The sequence below is a fragment of the Purpureocillium takamizusanense genome, chromosome 3, assembly GCF_022605165.1.
Source record: "Purpureocillium takamizusanense chromosome 3, complete sequence".
Classification (NCBI taxonomy): Eukaryota; Fungi; Ascomycota; class Sordariomycetes; order Hypocreales; family Ophiocordycipitaceae; genus Purpureocillium; species Purpureocillium takamizusanense.
The window spans coordinates 1502537-1518626 of record NC_063070.1 but is presented as its reverse complement, the minus strand read 5'-3'; the positions used below and the strand labels follow the sequence as shown (position 1 = coordinate 1518626).

The window sequence follows — 16090 nt, the reverse complement described above, 5'->3', positions numbered from 1 at the left end:
GAGACTCAGACACTGCAGGAGCATTTATCAGGTTGTGGCAAATGTCTTTAACATCTAATTGATATCATCTATGCGTATCCTGACGGTTCGTGGCTCTACTGTGATCTATATCTATGTTTACACTTGCTTTGCAACTTCATGTATGGCCTTGGCCAGCCCCTTAACAGTCGTCGGGAGCGTCTGCACATTGACCACTACTCGCAGAAAGCTGCCCTTGTCTCCGGGAGCGTAGTCCACCATGAACCCGCGCTGGATCAGTCTTTCGACAATCGTCTGCGTCCGCTGCGTGTTGGTGGTGGCGTCGTTTGCCAGCTTTCCACCGGAGGCGTGGTAGAAGCAGACTTGCAAGCATGGTGGCGGGTTGCTCGACAGCATGACGAAGTCGCCCGTCTGCTGGAGCAGCTCGTAGAGGTACGACGCCATATCGAAAGCATGGTCGATGTGCCGCTCAAACCCACTCGCACCATAGTACAGCCAAGCGAGCGCAACCTTGAGACTATCGCCCCGCCGGCCGCACTGGAGCGTCAGGTCCGCCAGGTCCCATATCTCCTCGTCGCCGCCCCCATGGAAGAGGTAGCCGGCGGTAGTGCTGTTGGCCTTGTTGAAAACGGTCATGTCTGGACCGAGGAGAAAGGAACACGTTGTGGGTGCGTTCATCATCTTATGCGGGTTGACAGTAAGGGAGTCGGCTAGGTGAGAGCCTCTGAGCTTCCACCTCTGCTGCGTGGAAAAGACGACCGGTCCACCCCAACTAGCATCGATGTGCATCCACATGCCAAACTCCTTGCAGATTCTGGAGATGTCCTCGAACGGGTCATACGAGCCTCTCACCGTGGAGCCTGCGGTTGCATTGACATAGAGTGGCGTCTTGCCCTGCTCTTTGGCGAGTGCAACCAACTCGCGCAGCTTGTCGGCGCGCATGGCACCCGTGTCGTCGACGGGCACCTTGCACACGCTCGACTCGCCGAGGCCGCAGATCATGGCGCTCTTCTCGACCGAGTAGTGGCCATGGGCGCTAGTAAAGACGACAAAATCATGTCCACGAGTCCCAGCGGCTTTGGTGTGCGGGTACAGGGCGTTGCGTGCGACGACTAGGGAGGTGAGGTTGGAGGAGCTGCCGCCCTGACAGGTGATGCCGCCGGCAAGGGGACCCGTAAATCCGAAGCGGTTGGCAAGGGCGCGGCCCGTCGTCTTCTCGATCACGGTTAAAGCTGGTGAGACTTGGTAGACGTGCAGCTGGGACAGGTCAGACAGCGGGCGAGACACGGAATGGACCCGATTGGACTCGACTCACGTTGGTGTTCAAGATGGACAGTACGAGGTCTGAAATTACGCCCACCTGTGGTAGTGAGCACGCTGTGTCCGAGACGGGGTATGGGGCTTGGGCGCGATGGTGATTACAGGTGTGTTGCTGGCGTACAGCTTGTCCAGAAAGCCCTGGTCCCAGGTGTTGACGCTGTACCGGAGCACTTTTTCAATGCCGGCGAGCAGGCCGTCCTTGCCCTGTCCCTCCTCTGGCAGGATAAACTTGAGTTTGGCTGCCAGCTCGGCGGGCTCGTGCGTGTCTACGAGGACATTCTGGGGCCGGCCAGTGGCGTCAACGGGGAGGTCACCCGACGCACGGTCGACGGCGGCATCGTCGGCGGCTTGAACAAAAGGAACAAGTAGTTGTCTCACTGAGCCAATGAGCTGCAGATGGTGAGATTTGTGTTTAGCCAGATGGGCAACGACTCCTGGTAGCCACGGGGTAGGGAGCGCAGCTTAACGTACATCGTCGAGCTCTTCAGCCCTGCGCAGGTGAGGACCAGACCCATTGGCACCATTGGCCCCGTTGGTCGCGTGCCCGTTGATTGCCGAGGGGGTCATCTCGCGGGGCAGGGTAGGGCGGTGCCTTGGTTGCCGCAGTGTAACGAAACGTGCGTCGTCAAGGACGAAGTATCTGGTAGTATGCGAGATGGTGGGGTGGTGGAAATGTGCCCCTCATCGACATGGAGCGGGAAAAAGAGTCGAGGTTCGAGGAGTAGCGGCGGAAAAGGGTCCATGGCTACTAGAGGGGGACCTGCCCCGGACGAGAAGCCTTGGTATGGAAAGAACATGCGTACCGAGGAGCATGACAAGAGCCGGAGTTAGCATTTGGCTGGCTGGGCCTCGGCGGGCGTATCCGCCGTCATCCGAGTCTTTGCCGGATTGGACGAGCGTAGTAGGTAGACTTTGCAATTTTTTTTTTGCGCCCCAGCGGCGCACGAAGAAAAGGCCGCATAGGGGCTGGGGCGGGATGCACTGCTAAGGGCCGGTTTCGACTTCTGGCAGCCTGATGAGCGGGGGGAATTGGCGTTTTACGTGCTGAAGCAATGTAGTGGCAAGTTCGGCACGGCGCCTTCGCCGCCCTCCTCATTTGGCAACCCATTTTGATAGTAGGTATACCCTCGTACCTCGTAGGGATGGATGCATAGAGTCATCGGCGCGCTCCAACGGCGCCCACAGAATATTGGGGTCGCAACGCTCCAGACAAGCGCGGCACCAGCACCGCAATCACCGTCGCAGCGAAGAGCCCTTCCTGCTGCAAAGGGGAAGTCGACGCGGTGCTTGGCCCCCAGCCGGGCGACGTGCCCTGCAGCCGACGGCATGGTGGCTCGCAGCACCAGATTGGCGGTCGTCTGTCACCATTGAACCCACGGATGGCATGCTGCAGGCGCGGCAGATGCCGTCTTATAACCTAAGATTTGGGGGGTTGTCATTCGGCACGGAAGCATGCGATGGGTGGGGATAAGACGGGCGCGGGCAGCAACCGGCCACACGTCCCTCGTCACTTGCACATGCTGCCCCAAACTCGCTGATTCATAGGTAACTACCATGGCATCTCCGTCTACCCCGTAACCTATGCCTGCGGTGCAGCGGCGTGACTGTGACGAGACCAGCACCAAGTAATCATGCTAACGACGGCTCAGAAGCAAGCACGCAGCGGGGGACTATGACGACAACAAATGACCTTCTCCTGGGGCTGTGGCTCGTCCGACCGCAGCCCACTGCTGCAAGTGATGGACCGGCAGCCCGGTCGGTCTGTCGGTCTGTGCGTGCTTCGACAGCGGCTCCGACGACTCCCCCAAGCACAACCACCAATGCCTGCCGCTCGCGGCGCACAGGCGCCCGTGCGCGCGCGGTCCTTGTGTCCGCGTTGAGCACGTTACTAATATGGAAGCCACCATCCTGTTATGGAGAGCAGCAGCTCTGGTAAAAAATCATGAACATGGCATCAGTAGGTGAGACTCCAAGTGCGTGCGTGGCGCGAGAGACACGGCGACGACCCGATCGTGGCGCCCGCCAAGCAAGTCACCTGCATGCGCTCGGAGATGACACCCATCAGAGGGCATACCGCGCGCTCTTTTTTTTTTTTTTCCCTTTCGCTTTCCTTTTCCCGCACTGTCTGGTACGCCAAGTGCCATGCGTAAATACGTGCCCGAGCATTCAAGCCTGGCAAAAACCCGAGGAGATGCGCCGGTGGTGCGCCTGCAGGTGCCGACATGATGATCCCACCACCCGCGCCGGGCAGGGCACAGGAGGAGGATACCCATCGCTACTACTTCGTACGTACCCCTTTGCGGTGACAGTCCTTCTGCAACGCAACCGTCTGCCAGGGCTCGTCGAGCCGCTGCGTGCTCCGTGCCCGGGTTGCATCACGCTGGGGCGAACGAACGCCCGACTAGGAAATGCGGGGAGAGTCTGAAGGTAGTACGTGCGAAGTAGGCACGTACATAACTAGCATGTATGTCAACGAGGTGCGGGTCGGTTGGCATCTCTGAAAAGATGCTGCGGGCTTTTTATTATGCATGCGCTATAGTTCATCTAATACACCTTGAGCTGCAAAATGAGGGACCCTGGATCATGGCGTGACGTTGTTGCTGGCAGAGTGCGGGCGCATCGTTGTCATGTCCTCCTCTGAAGCAGAAAGAGGAAAGCAGAGCAGGTGCGCCAGCCATCCATCGCCCGTGTATACAACGAGGCTGGTTGAAACAGCCGTGGCTCAATGGATGCCCCCGTAAGCCCCTCCTTCGCCGGGTTCCGTCTTTCAGGCCCCTCCCTATTCCCCATCACCACGGACTGGAGGCGTGTAAGTGAGCAGCACCGCCCGTGGAGCGACGTCGCTCAGCCACATCATTGGTGCGAGCCGCCATGGCGCATCCGCGTGCGAGGACAGAGGTGAGAGGCTGCCCGTCATCTATCCTTTCTGTGGGGCGTCGTGCACGTTGTCCGCGTATCAGGTGGGAGGCTCACTTTCGTTCGTTGCCTTTTCGCAACGGCTCTCGGGTGCGGCATCTTGATCGGTTGTCTTAAACGGCCCCGCAAGCCTCCATCCCTTCCTCCCGAGAGAGCCCCCCCCCGACCGATGTCGCAAAAGGGCCCGCCCAAGACAAAGCAGGTAACTGTGCGACCGTCGCAGGAGCAACAAAGTCAGGTACTCGGCTTCGTGCCTCAGAGAGGTCTCGTTTTCTTGCTGCTGTTCGTCTGCTGGGGGCAGGGCGAACAAGGCCTCCTAGCCGGGTCTCACCACCGCGCGTCTGTCATATACGAGGCAGAGGTGCGCAGCCTCAGAAAAAAGGAACTTCTCTCTGCTTCCTCCTCACGCGATCTCTCGCGACGCAGGGCGGGACACGCCAACGAGCTGCCTCTGAGAGCAGAGTCTCCCCCGTTCACACTCCTCCCCCCCTTGCGCGAGCGCGCGCGCACCGCGGCTGCCCTCGCCCGAAGCCCGCGTGTTGTCTTCGGTCGCATTTATACTCGGCACGCGCCGCTTCATCACATCGACACCGGGTCGCTGACATGCACGACGCGCGCTCTCCCCGCTCCTTTCCTGCGCCGCACCCCGTCGTGCCATACCTACATCGAGGTCGCAATCACACACATACGAGTGCGGTACGGTACGGTACGGTACGGGCACTGCTTGGCGCGCGCGGCCCGAGGCTGACCGGTGGCATCGCAGCGTCTCGTCCCGCCGTTGTGCTCTGCCTGGTTGATGCCCAGCGTCGCCGCTTTTGCCGTCGGCGCCAATATATCTGCGGGGACCGACCTTTCGTACGAAGCAGCAGCTCATGATTATATTAGGAGGGCTGCCCCCCCTGTCCATTGTCCAGCCCAGCCCTGCGTCTTGTTAGGTAGTAGCACTACGTACGAGGTACTACCTACACGCCGAGAACTACCTACCAGCAACCCCTGACTCCTGAGTTCCTGAAGTGGACGCACCAGGCACCAACTACTGCCACCCAAGGGCCCCGCTACGCCGCCACGACTGACTGCGGATCGAGAGTTCAGGTGTGCTTTGACACTTATATTATTCGCCAGCCTGACCTGAAGGCGGCCACTACCTATTTGATTGTGGTGGCCCCAGCTGGCTGGCCGACTGACTGACTGATTGCCTGCCTGTTCGCACCATTGAAACCTGCGACTGATCCGACGTCCAGCCGCTGCCATCGGCCGACTGCACGTCGTCTGGTCTTGACGTCAATTTACTTACCTAGCCAAGGTGGTTTAGCGGAGCCTCTGTCGCAGTCGCGCAACGTCGCCTCCACCAGCAGCCCATTATCACTCACCTGGCGCCCGCGGGAGAGGGCCCGTGCGACTTCTTATCCTCCTTGCTGAGACTTCAGCACTGCCGCTGCTGACGTCGTCGTTCCGAGGCACCTGCGCAAAGCAAGAGCTTTTTGTTCTTCCTGAAGCTGCAGGGTTGGGTGTTCTCGACCCTCGACCCTGCGTCGGCTAGGACCATCATCAGCGAGCGAGCCCCTCCCCCGGCTTTCGCCGCTTGCATTGACGATCCTCTCCGTCAGCCAGTCGTCGACAACGCTCCTAACGTGGGACTCTGGCGGCGCGCGTGCTCAGGGACAACACGACCCGGACAGCGCGAGCGTGCCAGACAGAGGCCTGGTCTTGATCTGGCTGCGGGCTCGTCGTCGGTTCATCGGGTAGGATCACACGGCGGCGCGGGCCTCACCAGTTGGGGCCGTGCTGAGGCTGAAACCAACCGGGACGCAACGACTCGAATCACGTCGACGGCGCGGACTCGTCTGATTGTGCGCGCACCCGTCCTCTTTAGCGGCGTCTGTCCCCGTCCAGTGTCAAAGGCCGGCAAGGCTCTTCTCTAGAAGCAGCAGCCATGGCTCACCTCGGGCAGTATCACCACCACAACCATGGCGACAGTCATTACAACCAACAACAACACCAGCAAGCACAGCAGCAGCAGCGGCCTGCCGTGCCCATCTCCATCACCATATGCGGCGACGGCGGCTGCGGCAAGTCGTCCATCACGCTGCGCCTTGTGCGCTCGCAGTGGACCTCCGAGTATGACCCCACCATCGAGGACTCGTACAGCGTCACGCGCCGCATCGACGGTGCCACATATCACCTCTCCTTGACCGACACGGCCGGCCAGGAGGAATATCGCGGCATGTGGGCCTCCTCAAACCTGGGCGCGGACGCGTTCCTCCTTGTCTACGACATCACGTCGCGCGACTCCCTCGACGCCCTGCAGTACTTTGACGATCTCATCGACATGGAGTCTGAGACGCGGCTCGATAACGCCGAGCGCGCGCGCCGCGCCGGCATGCCTCCGTCCAACATAGTGACCGCGGCCGGCCTGGACGCCGGCGGCGAGGGCGGCGCCAAGACGGTCCCGCCCGTCAAGATTGTTGCCGGTAACAAGTGCGACCTTCAGGAGAGCAGGCAGGTGCCCGCGGCGCAGGGGCTCGAGTGGGCCCGCCGCCGGGGCTGCGGCTTCATGGAGACGAGCGCCCGCCTCGAGGTCAATATCGAAGAGACTTTCGCGCTCATTGTCCGCCGGGTGATTGAGCGCCGCCGCCTCGCCGCCATGGGCATATTCGACAACACAGAGATGAATGCCCGCGGCATGACCAAGCCGCTGACGCCGCTGCCTCCGGGCCACGACGACGACGACGACGGGAGCGGCGGGATCGGCGGCGACGGAGTCGGCGAGAAGCGTGTGCCTCGCCTGCGCGGGCCAAGGCTGCCCGGACACCGCCTGAGCCGTGGGCCTGGTGGTTTCTGGAGAACGCTGCGGTGCTGGTGACATCCTGTGCCAGGCTGTACGAGCTATGTATTTACGAACTTTCTTCCCGTCAATAATTTTTTTTTGTTTCCGTCTATGCTGTCGGAAACTGCGAAGCCGTGGTTTAGGCCTGGCTGGGGCAGGGCAGCGGGTTTAGGGTACGGATGTATAACCTTGAGGTCTCTGACATTCACCATGGAAACGGCTCTGGCGCTGGGGAGCAGGACATTTGCCGACGGGCTTTGGGGATATCGGATGCCGTTGGGTGACGAAGGCCTTGTAGCGAGGGGCAGACAATGCATTGTACGCGGGCATGGCGAGGATGACGATCACGCAATGATAAGTGGAACGTGTTCTCGAGGACAGTTTCTCGATGGCCTATATTTTCCTTACCAATAGCGGCAGCGATGCTTAACTAGGTTTGGAGTAACAACAAAATATGACTTGCAGTGTAGCACGTAAAGATAAGGAGTCAGTCCATTGCGTGTATTTATTAGATGAGCTAGCTCGAATGCCATCATCTGGCGGAGATCCCGTCCCGTCCCTTCCGTTTACCATGCGCCGTAGCCAGTGTAGAGTAGGAAATCAGATGCAAACGCCGCCACGCCGACATGTCTATCAACATTGCTGCTTGTTGGAAGCGGCCCAAGCCTTCCATTTCTTGTACTCGGCGTGGTTCATGCTATGCTTTTTGCCCTGGTAGCGCGTCACCTTGAGGTCCAGGTCCTTCCACTTGTTGCGGCTGCCCATCCAGCCGGCCTTGCGAATGAGGCTGAAGAGGGTCTCGTCTTTGGTCCAGCCTTGCTCGGCTGCGACATCGGGGAGGTACGTCGCGCCGTAGCGGCGGCCCCGGTCGTAGAACGAGAGGCGGATGCCGTGGGTACCAATCTCCCAGTCGTACGGGTCGTCGACCTCCTCGAAGTCTGTAAGGAGAGTCACGGCAGCCTGCAGCTCGGGCAGCTCGGCACGGGTAACGGGCGGGAAGCGCGAGTCGTGGACCGCAGAAATTACGGCATACTCGGGAATACCAATGGCCAGCGGCTGGGCTTCAAAGGTGCCGATGCAGCCGCGCAGCGAGGTGTCGCCATCGTCCTCGACCGTGTTCCAAGTGACGAAGAGGGGCGTCGATGCTGGGGCGCCGCCGAGGGGAAGGGACGAGGTCGACGTAGCCGGCGTAGATGCGGAGGCCAAGGAGCCGGAGGAGGAAGACGACGAAGACGAGAAGGAGTCGGTGTCGGCGGCGACGCGGCGGAGGTTGGGGTCCTTGAGCGGAGCCGCTGCTGGTGTCGCCGACGAGCTGGCGCCGGAGCTCACATAGCTGACCCACGACGTTTGCACGCGGTCGAGGGACAGGGGCTTGCGGTCAGTCAGGTGGGCGTCGAGCGCCTCGAAGCACATGAGGCAGTGTTCCGAGGAAGCCATGACGGGACACGGGGGGTCATGGAGGGGGTGGGGGTCCGGGAGATCTTCTTGTTCACCGAGGCGGGGCTGGCAGCGAACAGCACCCAAGGACACGGCGACGCAGGACCGAGATGGTTGTGCTGGCGACGACAAAGGTACGACTGGGAGGGAAACGCGGAAGTCGAGGACGAGTTGAGTGTCGAGGGCGGGGAGGAAGCCTGGCCGTCAGCTGGCTTGGTCTGAGGCGCATCCCTTCGCGTGCGTCACCCCACCTGGCATCGATACCCCGCGGTGGTGGTCCTGGCGGATGGGCGTCGATGAGGTGGAGTGGGTGGATGCACGACGCGGCGAAATCAGGAGCGATGCATGAGAGCGGAGCTGAGGTTGTGCAGCCGCCCAATTCGAACCCTTTGCACAAGTAGTTGTGCCGATTTGTGTGCAGCCCTCGTGCTAATTCGGGCAAATGGTGTGCCAGCTCTGCGGGCGGGCCGCATTTTCATTCTTCCCAGCCCGCGACAGCGACGCAGGCTTGAGCCGCCCCCCCCCGGTTCCAGGTTCTCGACTCTCCACCAACCAGCAGCTCGTACCTGTCTCACCTTTCAACAACTCTTCGCGTTGCTGGCGATGCCTCGGGTTCAGATGATGGAGCTGCGTCGTCCCGTCTCAAGATTCGAGCCGTGGAGCTTTCCACGATGGACGGTCGCCACGCTGTCGGCCATGTTCAGCAAAGCTAGCAAAAGCTGCGACCGGAACGTGGGCCAAGCGGTCTGATCTTCCCACGAACAGGCACCGGAATCTGGGGACTTGATACACGCCCCCGTTTCAGCGTTGTTGCCGGATTCATGCGCTCAGCGCCCAGCCACTGGTCGTATCTGCCTGTCGCCCCGTACTGGATGCGGCGAAACGATGGAAAGCTTCTTCGGATTAAACTGTGCTGCCAAGCTGCCGGGCTTCCCGTCCCCTTGACTGTTCCTACTGTACGAAGTACTTTGTAGCTCCTTACGGTATGTGTGCGCTTGCAAGTACCTACGGTATCCCGTGCCGGACTTGCCTTTGCATCTCTGCAAGGGGTGCTTTTGACCCGGTCTCAACCTGGAAATCATGCTGCGGCTGCACATCGCTCCGGGTGGCGCTCGGAAGGGTCAAGACAAGACGACTTGTCTGATCTCCAGCCGGAGCTGGACACAAGCGGCCGCCTTTGTTAGCATGGCCATGGATAGGATGATGTGATTTGTACCATGGGCGGGGTTACATATACGGAGAGCCCCCTCTGGAACCAGTGGTTTGTGTGCTTTCACTCTGTCCCAGCAACCCACGATTCAGTCTTGCCACAGCCTACTTCGTACACACAAACGAGTTCCTATTTGCACCCTGCAGAACACAGTAGTTGATAAGTCGCACAACCAACAAGCCACAAGATGCACTTCTCATTCGTCACATTGTTTGCTTTTGCCGCGGCTGCCATGGCCAGCTCTGATGGTAAGTCGACGATTCATTCACGGTGCTGCATCTGGCGTCATGACCTGACATGAATATGTTTAGACGGCCTTGTCAAGCGCCAGGAGGCTGTGGTGGATGTGCAGGCGGCAGCCATGACGGACAAGCAGGGCAATGTGATTGCATTCGATGCCTCCAACGTCTATCAAGCCAACACCGAAGCTGGTCTGTGAGGAATTGCCGGGGACGAGGGCCGAGTTGGAGTAAGCCTATGTTGGCAGACGACTGCCAAGTACAGTGCATAATGTTGGTGGAGCCAATGTACTGGATGACTGGGTGCATCACCTGCTTGACAGCCTACATGATACGCTTAATGACTGGGGGAGGATACTCATAGACGCAGCGGATATCTGCGTGCCTTAAGAAAAACAAAGAGTGGTTGAGCCACGATTCACTGCCTTCACCAATGCTACAGCTTGCATCTGTCGCTCTGGTGCTGATGAGGGAAACTCGCGGTGTCAAGTTGGCTGGTTGGCTGGACGAGTCGTAGGTAGTCAGCCGACCAAAGGACCCAGCGAAGGGAGCATCCGGATTGCAACATGTCCCATGGCGTCTGCCGACAGTCAACGGACTGATTCTATGAATAGAACGATCGACCGGGTGAAGCAAGATCCCGCAACACCAGCTACGAGCCAGACTACACATAATCGAACCATCACCAAAGCCAATACCCAGCGGGGACCTCACCGTGGCTACATGAGCGCAATGTCGTGCACTAAGCGCGAGGCGCGCGAGTCAAAGAATCTCGCCTGAGTCTGTTTCTATTCAAGGTATCTTATTAGTTTAGTACGCAGTGGAAACATCGGAATGCTACGCGGGATCTGTGGGAATAATTGCGCAGGCTTCGGACACTGCCTCGATTGACTGCCTGATCTGGCGCGACGTGGGCTAGAGCGGCCAACCAGCTCGCCCCGTCTTTCATTTCCCAGATGGTGAAGCCGTGGATGGAATCCTCCATGACCAGGGCTGAGCGTGCGGAGCTCTTGGCGTGCTTGCCCAAAATAAGCCTAAGCGACGACGTTCATCCTTTAAGCCCCATCTTGCGCGACCAGCGAGCCGAGCAGAGTCGACACCGGTCGTGGTATTTCGTGCTAATCGTCGAGTGTCCCACCGGACAATCCCGGTCGCTGGTGCGAGGAAGCGCGCGGTTTTAGCGGATGCAGCATTTTGAAGTGCCCGTCATGGTGCGGCGCGGACATGGAGACGGACAAGGGATGATGTGAGACTCAAAATCTGACGAAGCTGGGCTGAACTGGATTCTTTCGATAACTTCGGACACACACTACACAGCAAGCACAGACTGTTTGTGGAGGCAACAGGATCAGGGAGCGCTGTGGGGAGGGAAGCCGCTCGCAGGCGGCAGGCAGGGGAACAGCTCGGTTGGGCGTCGTGCAGGTGCAAGTTCTCACCATCAACAACGCATCGCCTGTTTCGACGATGGGGCACCGGCCGTCCCGCGGCACCGTTCCCACGCATGGAAGCTCCTGCAGCGCCAATAGCTCGCCAGCTGTGCCCAGGCTGCCCTGCTCCGGGATGCGGCGCCCACTGAAGAAAGCCACAAGGGACCCCCCCATGCGGGACGACATGTCAGCTCCCACTCAGCCGCAAGCCCCGGGCGGCGGCGCCTCATCAGGGACCAGCGCCAGGAAAGGGGTGTTGGTGATGCGATGGGGACTGGCGGGGGCGCGAGGCGGTGTCGTCGTCGTCCGGTTGCCTGCCGTCCACGAAATCCCTGTCCGCCTTGCGGGCTTTGGGCCTACCACGGCCTGGGCGATGCTGAAGGCGCCCATGTTGGCGGGGATCCGACTGTGTCTGTGTCATGACGGGGACCTGCAGCCGTGGAGGCTCAACTGGGGGTCCGTCAGTCTGTATTAAATGTCCGCAGCTGGAAGCATGGGACGAACTCTGTTGGTTCCGTGGAGCTCGTTCTGCACCCGCACGGCCAATATTCTCGACGGGAGTCACGGAACCGAGGCCATCACGGGCTTGAACTCGCCAACTACGCACCAGCACACGAGCGAACTGTCAACGCGTGGTGCAAAACATTCGATTGGCATCTTGACCACGTTGCCTTGGCCCACACGAGTGAACAACAGCAACAACAACAAACAACAGCAAGGAGGATGGCGAACCACAGGGCACAGGCTCAGTTTGACCGGGCGCGGTGGAGGCTCATGGTACTGCTCCCGGCCTGGGCGCTGCAGACACTGCTGGCGGCATCCATGATGGGACTCTTCTCCTGGCGTTTGGGGGATACGATTAAGCATTACGATGAGCGGGAAAAAAAGGGGGAAACGCCGACGATTGAGTTTGCGTAAGTTATCCCTACCTAGCGGCGTACATCACAGGCCGCTTTTGAGTGTCAAACATGAGATGAAAGACCGAGAACTGACTCTCGCAGCTGGGAGGCCACAAATATCACCATGTCCTTCATCGTCGTCCTGTGCACCTTTTTCGAGATTGTCAAGTTCGTGAGCGAGTCCTTGACGCCGTGGACAATGCTCTTCACGCACGTCATCAAGTTGACGTGCGCGGCGGCCATCCTTGCGCTCGACGTGGTGGTGTATATCCAGCGGAGCGACGCACACTACTCGCTCGTGGGCATCGGCCTGGACGCGGCCTTAATGTAAGACAGATGAACGCATTGGCACTGATTCTTCCCTTGTTGTTTCGGGACTGACAGCGGGCAGCGTCACGGCCATTGCGCTCGTGCTCTACGCAGTGTTGACCTATCGCCGGCTTTCCGCGTACGACGACTACGCGCGACCCGTCAACGTGAAAGGGTACGGCTTCAGCGACGGAATCGACCGCGACTTTTCGTACTCGAGCCGGCTGAGCGTCGACAACAACACGAGGCGTGGGTCAACCACCCCTTCCCGCCTGAGCATTGGCTCTATCGGCGGCGGCTTCAACGTGAGCCACTACTGCGCGGCCAGCGGAAGCGAAGACGAGGCAGTGCACATGCAGACGATGCAACGGACGCCGAGTTCGTACAGCCACGAGCGGGACACACAGTTCGACGAGTACGTGGCGCGGCGCAGCTCGCTGGGGAACAGCACCCTGAAGGCCGAGGTGGAGCGGGCGCTGAGCTCGGAGCTGGACCGCGGAAGCGGCTCGCCCGACGCCATCGTGATGGGATCGGGCGTCGTCAAGACGCGCTTGCGGGGGCAGAGCATCGGGCGCGCGACCAGCTACAGCAGCGACCACGTCCTCGTCGCGGTGCCGGAGGAGGAGGCCGAGGCGGAGCACCACGAGACGGACCGGGCGGCACTGCTCGGGCGGGGCCGCCGGGACAGCGACCATGGCCGGAGGAGCCCCGACCGCGGAGAGGTGGACGGACCGGCGGTGCCGCAGGAGGTTGACATTTCGGAGCCGAAATGGCGGAGGGGGTAGGGAGCGCGGTTCCTCCTTGGGCCGCATGGGCACATGGGACTGACAAGAGTGCTTACGAAGGCATGATACCCGGATGTTTGACCGCATGACTGGCGTTTGGGAGGGAATTATGCAAAAGCGGAATGTTACAACTTATTAGTGTTACATCGGCACAGGGTCGCATATATATACTCGGGCCTTGACATGTAGGTGCCGGGAACAGGATGCCCTCACGTCAAGTGTTTTCTGCGTTGTGATGCCATGTACAGTATAGTCTTGTAGTCAGATATCAGCTCAGTCCTGGCAATGGTTGGCACTGTTCTCTATTCTCTCTTCACAACTTCAATTTCGTGAGTCTTCCACGAGCACAGGCTGGGGGCTCATGACGACTGCACCGTTGCCCTTGCCACCTCACCGCGACACGACCATAAGTACGACCACAGTCCGCTTCTTCCCTCCTGCACATGACCCGGCCCTAGAGGGCCGTGCTTGCTCTTGGTGGTTTTCCAGCAACAGTCGCGTCCTTGGCCGGCCATTGCCTAATTCATCCGCACAACTTGCAACGACGGTGGAGCCGCGCCCCTAGGATCAAATTGCAGTCATCCCACTCGGGGCGTCAACCAACCAGGGACATGATCATAAGTCTGTATGTATGTAGACACAAAGCAAGGCTCAGCTTGTGACGTCTGACACACAGAGGCGATGGCGTTGCGTCTGCATTGGAAGAAATCTTGGCCTGGGCTGACGAGGCAGAAACCCATGGGATGGTTTGGCAAAGCATATGTCGCCGCGTCCTTCATTCCGGGCCTTGACAGACCTTGGGCTTGTTTGCTCTCCATTACATCAAATGTCCTTTACGATTGAACAATTGCGTCGGCGATGATGATGACGCAAAATGCGGCGCCACAGAACAGCTACGGCCCAGAGGGAAGGCCGTATCAGACGTTACCTCAACCGCCTCATGAGTCCTACGATGGGCCGCCACGATACGAGGGCGGGCTGGAGAAGTCGCCAGGGATCTCGCCAAACACGATCAGCCCAGGCAAAGAACAGATAGAGAGCGGTAGTTCATCATTACCCACCACGCAGGCGCATTTGCGGGGTGCCGAAGACCATGTTTTGGCTTATCGCGACACTTCTGATGCTGGCCGTTGTCGGACTCGGCGTGGGTCTGGGCATAGGGCTGGGCGTCAAACACCATCTGGTCGGTTTAAACGTTGGATATTTCGCTGGTGAGTTCGTCCGTGCTGATAATAACGGCGTCCTCTACGTTATTGTCGACGAGCGGAGCCGCCTCGGCCCTGGCGACGTCCCGCACCCATGGCATCGCAGCCAACAGCTGCAACTTCAAGACGCCAAAACCATATGATGCCAGGGACGGCACGACCGTCGTCACGCAGTACTGATTCACCGACTGGCCTAAGAACACGGCGACGGCTAACGGGCGCGGCAACGTGACAGATGTGAGCCACACGACGGCGTACACGTTCGAGGAGTGTATGGAGGCGTGCCTCAAGTACAATAACGCGTCGGCGGCGGCGGATCCCAAGTGCGAGGCCATCACGTAGAACGCCAACCTGGCGCTGAGCATCGAGGTGCGCGCAAAGGGAGGCAACTGTTTCCTCAAGGACAAGAAGGGAGTCGACAAACAGGGCACCGCCGAGGCGGCATCGGGGGCGATTACGTACTAGCCATGACGGGGAAATATTCTGGTGCTTTGGAGTAGCGCCCTCGATAGATGAAGACACCCGTCGGAGCTCACGCTGGGTCGAGATACGTTGGCTCCACCTCGAAAGATACGCGATAAAGGTGGTGCCTGAACGAGTCAACAACACGTTGCCAAGTCACAGTACACACAGCATGCACAATGTACTGTATCTCATCCGTCTGTCCGACCGTCCGTCCGCCGATGCAGCTTGCAGCACACCACAGGGCCAACAGGGACAATCATGAAGGCATGGACTCGCTCCACAAAATCCACAGGTCGTTCGCCGGGTGGCATCCGAAAGCGCCTCAAGCCGCCGACTTTACGTATCTGCGGAGGGCCGAAGTTACATCGGGGGCCCGTCTTCACCTTTCGGGATCGATAGCACGAGCCGTTGGACCGGAATGGCGGAGGAAACGTGACCATTTGTGCGCTCTGCTGGTGCAGCAGCCTCGACACCTGAACCTAACTTTGTGAACCTGGTCGACGTGCCCAGGCGGGACCGGCCCCGGGCCGGCGCACCAGCCGATTGAGTGAATGGTGAGCCATGAGCCTGTGACAATTGACAAAGAACTGGGGTGGCATGGGGGAGCGAGGGACGGGGGGGAACTGGCGGGAACGCCGCAGCCACTCAAACCAAGCCAAGCCAGTGAAGGAAGCCACTGCCACCGTCCAGCCAAGTCGTTGGGATGGCATGGGACCGATGGGGCGAGGGGGCCCTTCAATGCATGAGTATCATTGCGAGCCCGGGGTCCGCCTCGCGGGCTCCACCTATAGAGGTAGCTCCTGGCGATTTGATGGATCCTGGGTGGAAGCCATGGCAAACAAACATGAACGTGAGGACGACCCACCCCCGCGATCCCCAGTGGCATCCACCATCAATGGCCAAGGCGGGACGGCTGGCAATCGGAAGCAACTCGAACGCCATGCATGTAACGCCACAGGATGGAGGAGTCTGGCCCAGGCCAGGCGACGGGCATCGGTCCCTAGCTTCTCAAGTTCCGGGTCGACGCCTCGACGCCGCCCAACGTGCACGACAGCCCTGCTGGAGTCCAGTC

The 16090-nt window shown here is 59.8% G+C and overlaps 5 protein-coding genes across 5 annotated transcripts; 2 read left to right on the top strand and 3 right to left on the bottom strand.

Moving 5' to 3' along the window:
* Nucleotides 1–34: 34 nt before the first annotated feature.
* On the bottom strand, nt 35–2344 carry GAD2_1 (Glutamate decarboxylase). The gene is made up of 4 exons (XM_047985198.1): nt 1771–2344; nt 1402–1689; nt 1295–1339; nt 35–1236 (listed from the first exon to the last, which is right to left on the bottom strand). The coding sequence occupies exons 1-4, from the start codon at nt 1864–1866 to the stop codon at nt 118–120; spliced, it is 1548 nt and encodes a 515-aa protein (XP_047841175.1). The 5' UTR covers nt 1867–2344; the 3' UTR covers nt 35–117.
* A 3804-nt stretch (nt 2345–6148) lies between these two features.
* JDV02_004017 (uncharacterized protein) lies at nt 6149–7078 on the top strand (the record flags this gene model as incomplete). Its single annotated transcript, XM_047985197.1, has 1 exon — nt 6149–7078. One exon carries the CDS (start codon nt 6149–6151, stop codon nt 7076–7078), a length of 930 nt encoding a protein of 309 aa, XP_047841174.1.
* Nucleotides 7079–7522: 444 nt separating this feature from the next.
* JDV02_004016 (uncharacterized protein) lies at nt 7523–8786 on the bottom strand. Its single transcript, XM_047985196.1, has one exon. It carries the CDS (start codon nt 8477–8479, stop codon nt 7676–7678), a length of 804 nt encoding a protein of 267 aa, XP_047841173.1. The 5' UTR covers nt 8480–8786; the 3' UTR covers nt 7523–7675.
* A 2959-nt stretch (nt 8787–11745) lies between these two features.
* Nucleotides 11746–13348, top strand: JDV02_004015 (uncharacterized protein; the record flags this gene model as incomplete). Its single annotated transcript, XM_047985195.1, has 3 exons — nt 11746–12269; nt 12357–12581; nt 12646–13348. The coding sequence occupies exons 1-3, from the start codon at nt 12079–12081 to the stop codon at nt 13346–13348; spliced, it is 1119 nt and encodes a 372-aa protein (XP_047841172.1). The 5' UTR covers nt 11746–12078.
* A 1189-nt stretch (nt 13349–14537) lies between these two features.
* JDV02_004014 (uncharacterized protein) lies at nt 14538–14918 on the bottom strand (the record flags this gene model as incomplete). The annotated part of the gene is made up of 1 exon (XM_047985194.1): nt 14538–14918. One exon carries the CDS (start codon nt 14916–14918, stop codon nt 14538–14540), a length of 381 nt encoding a protein of 126 aa, XP_047841171.1.
* Between the last annotated feature and the right edge of the window lie 1172 nt (nt 14919–16090).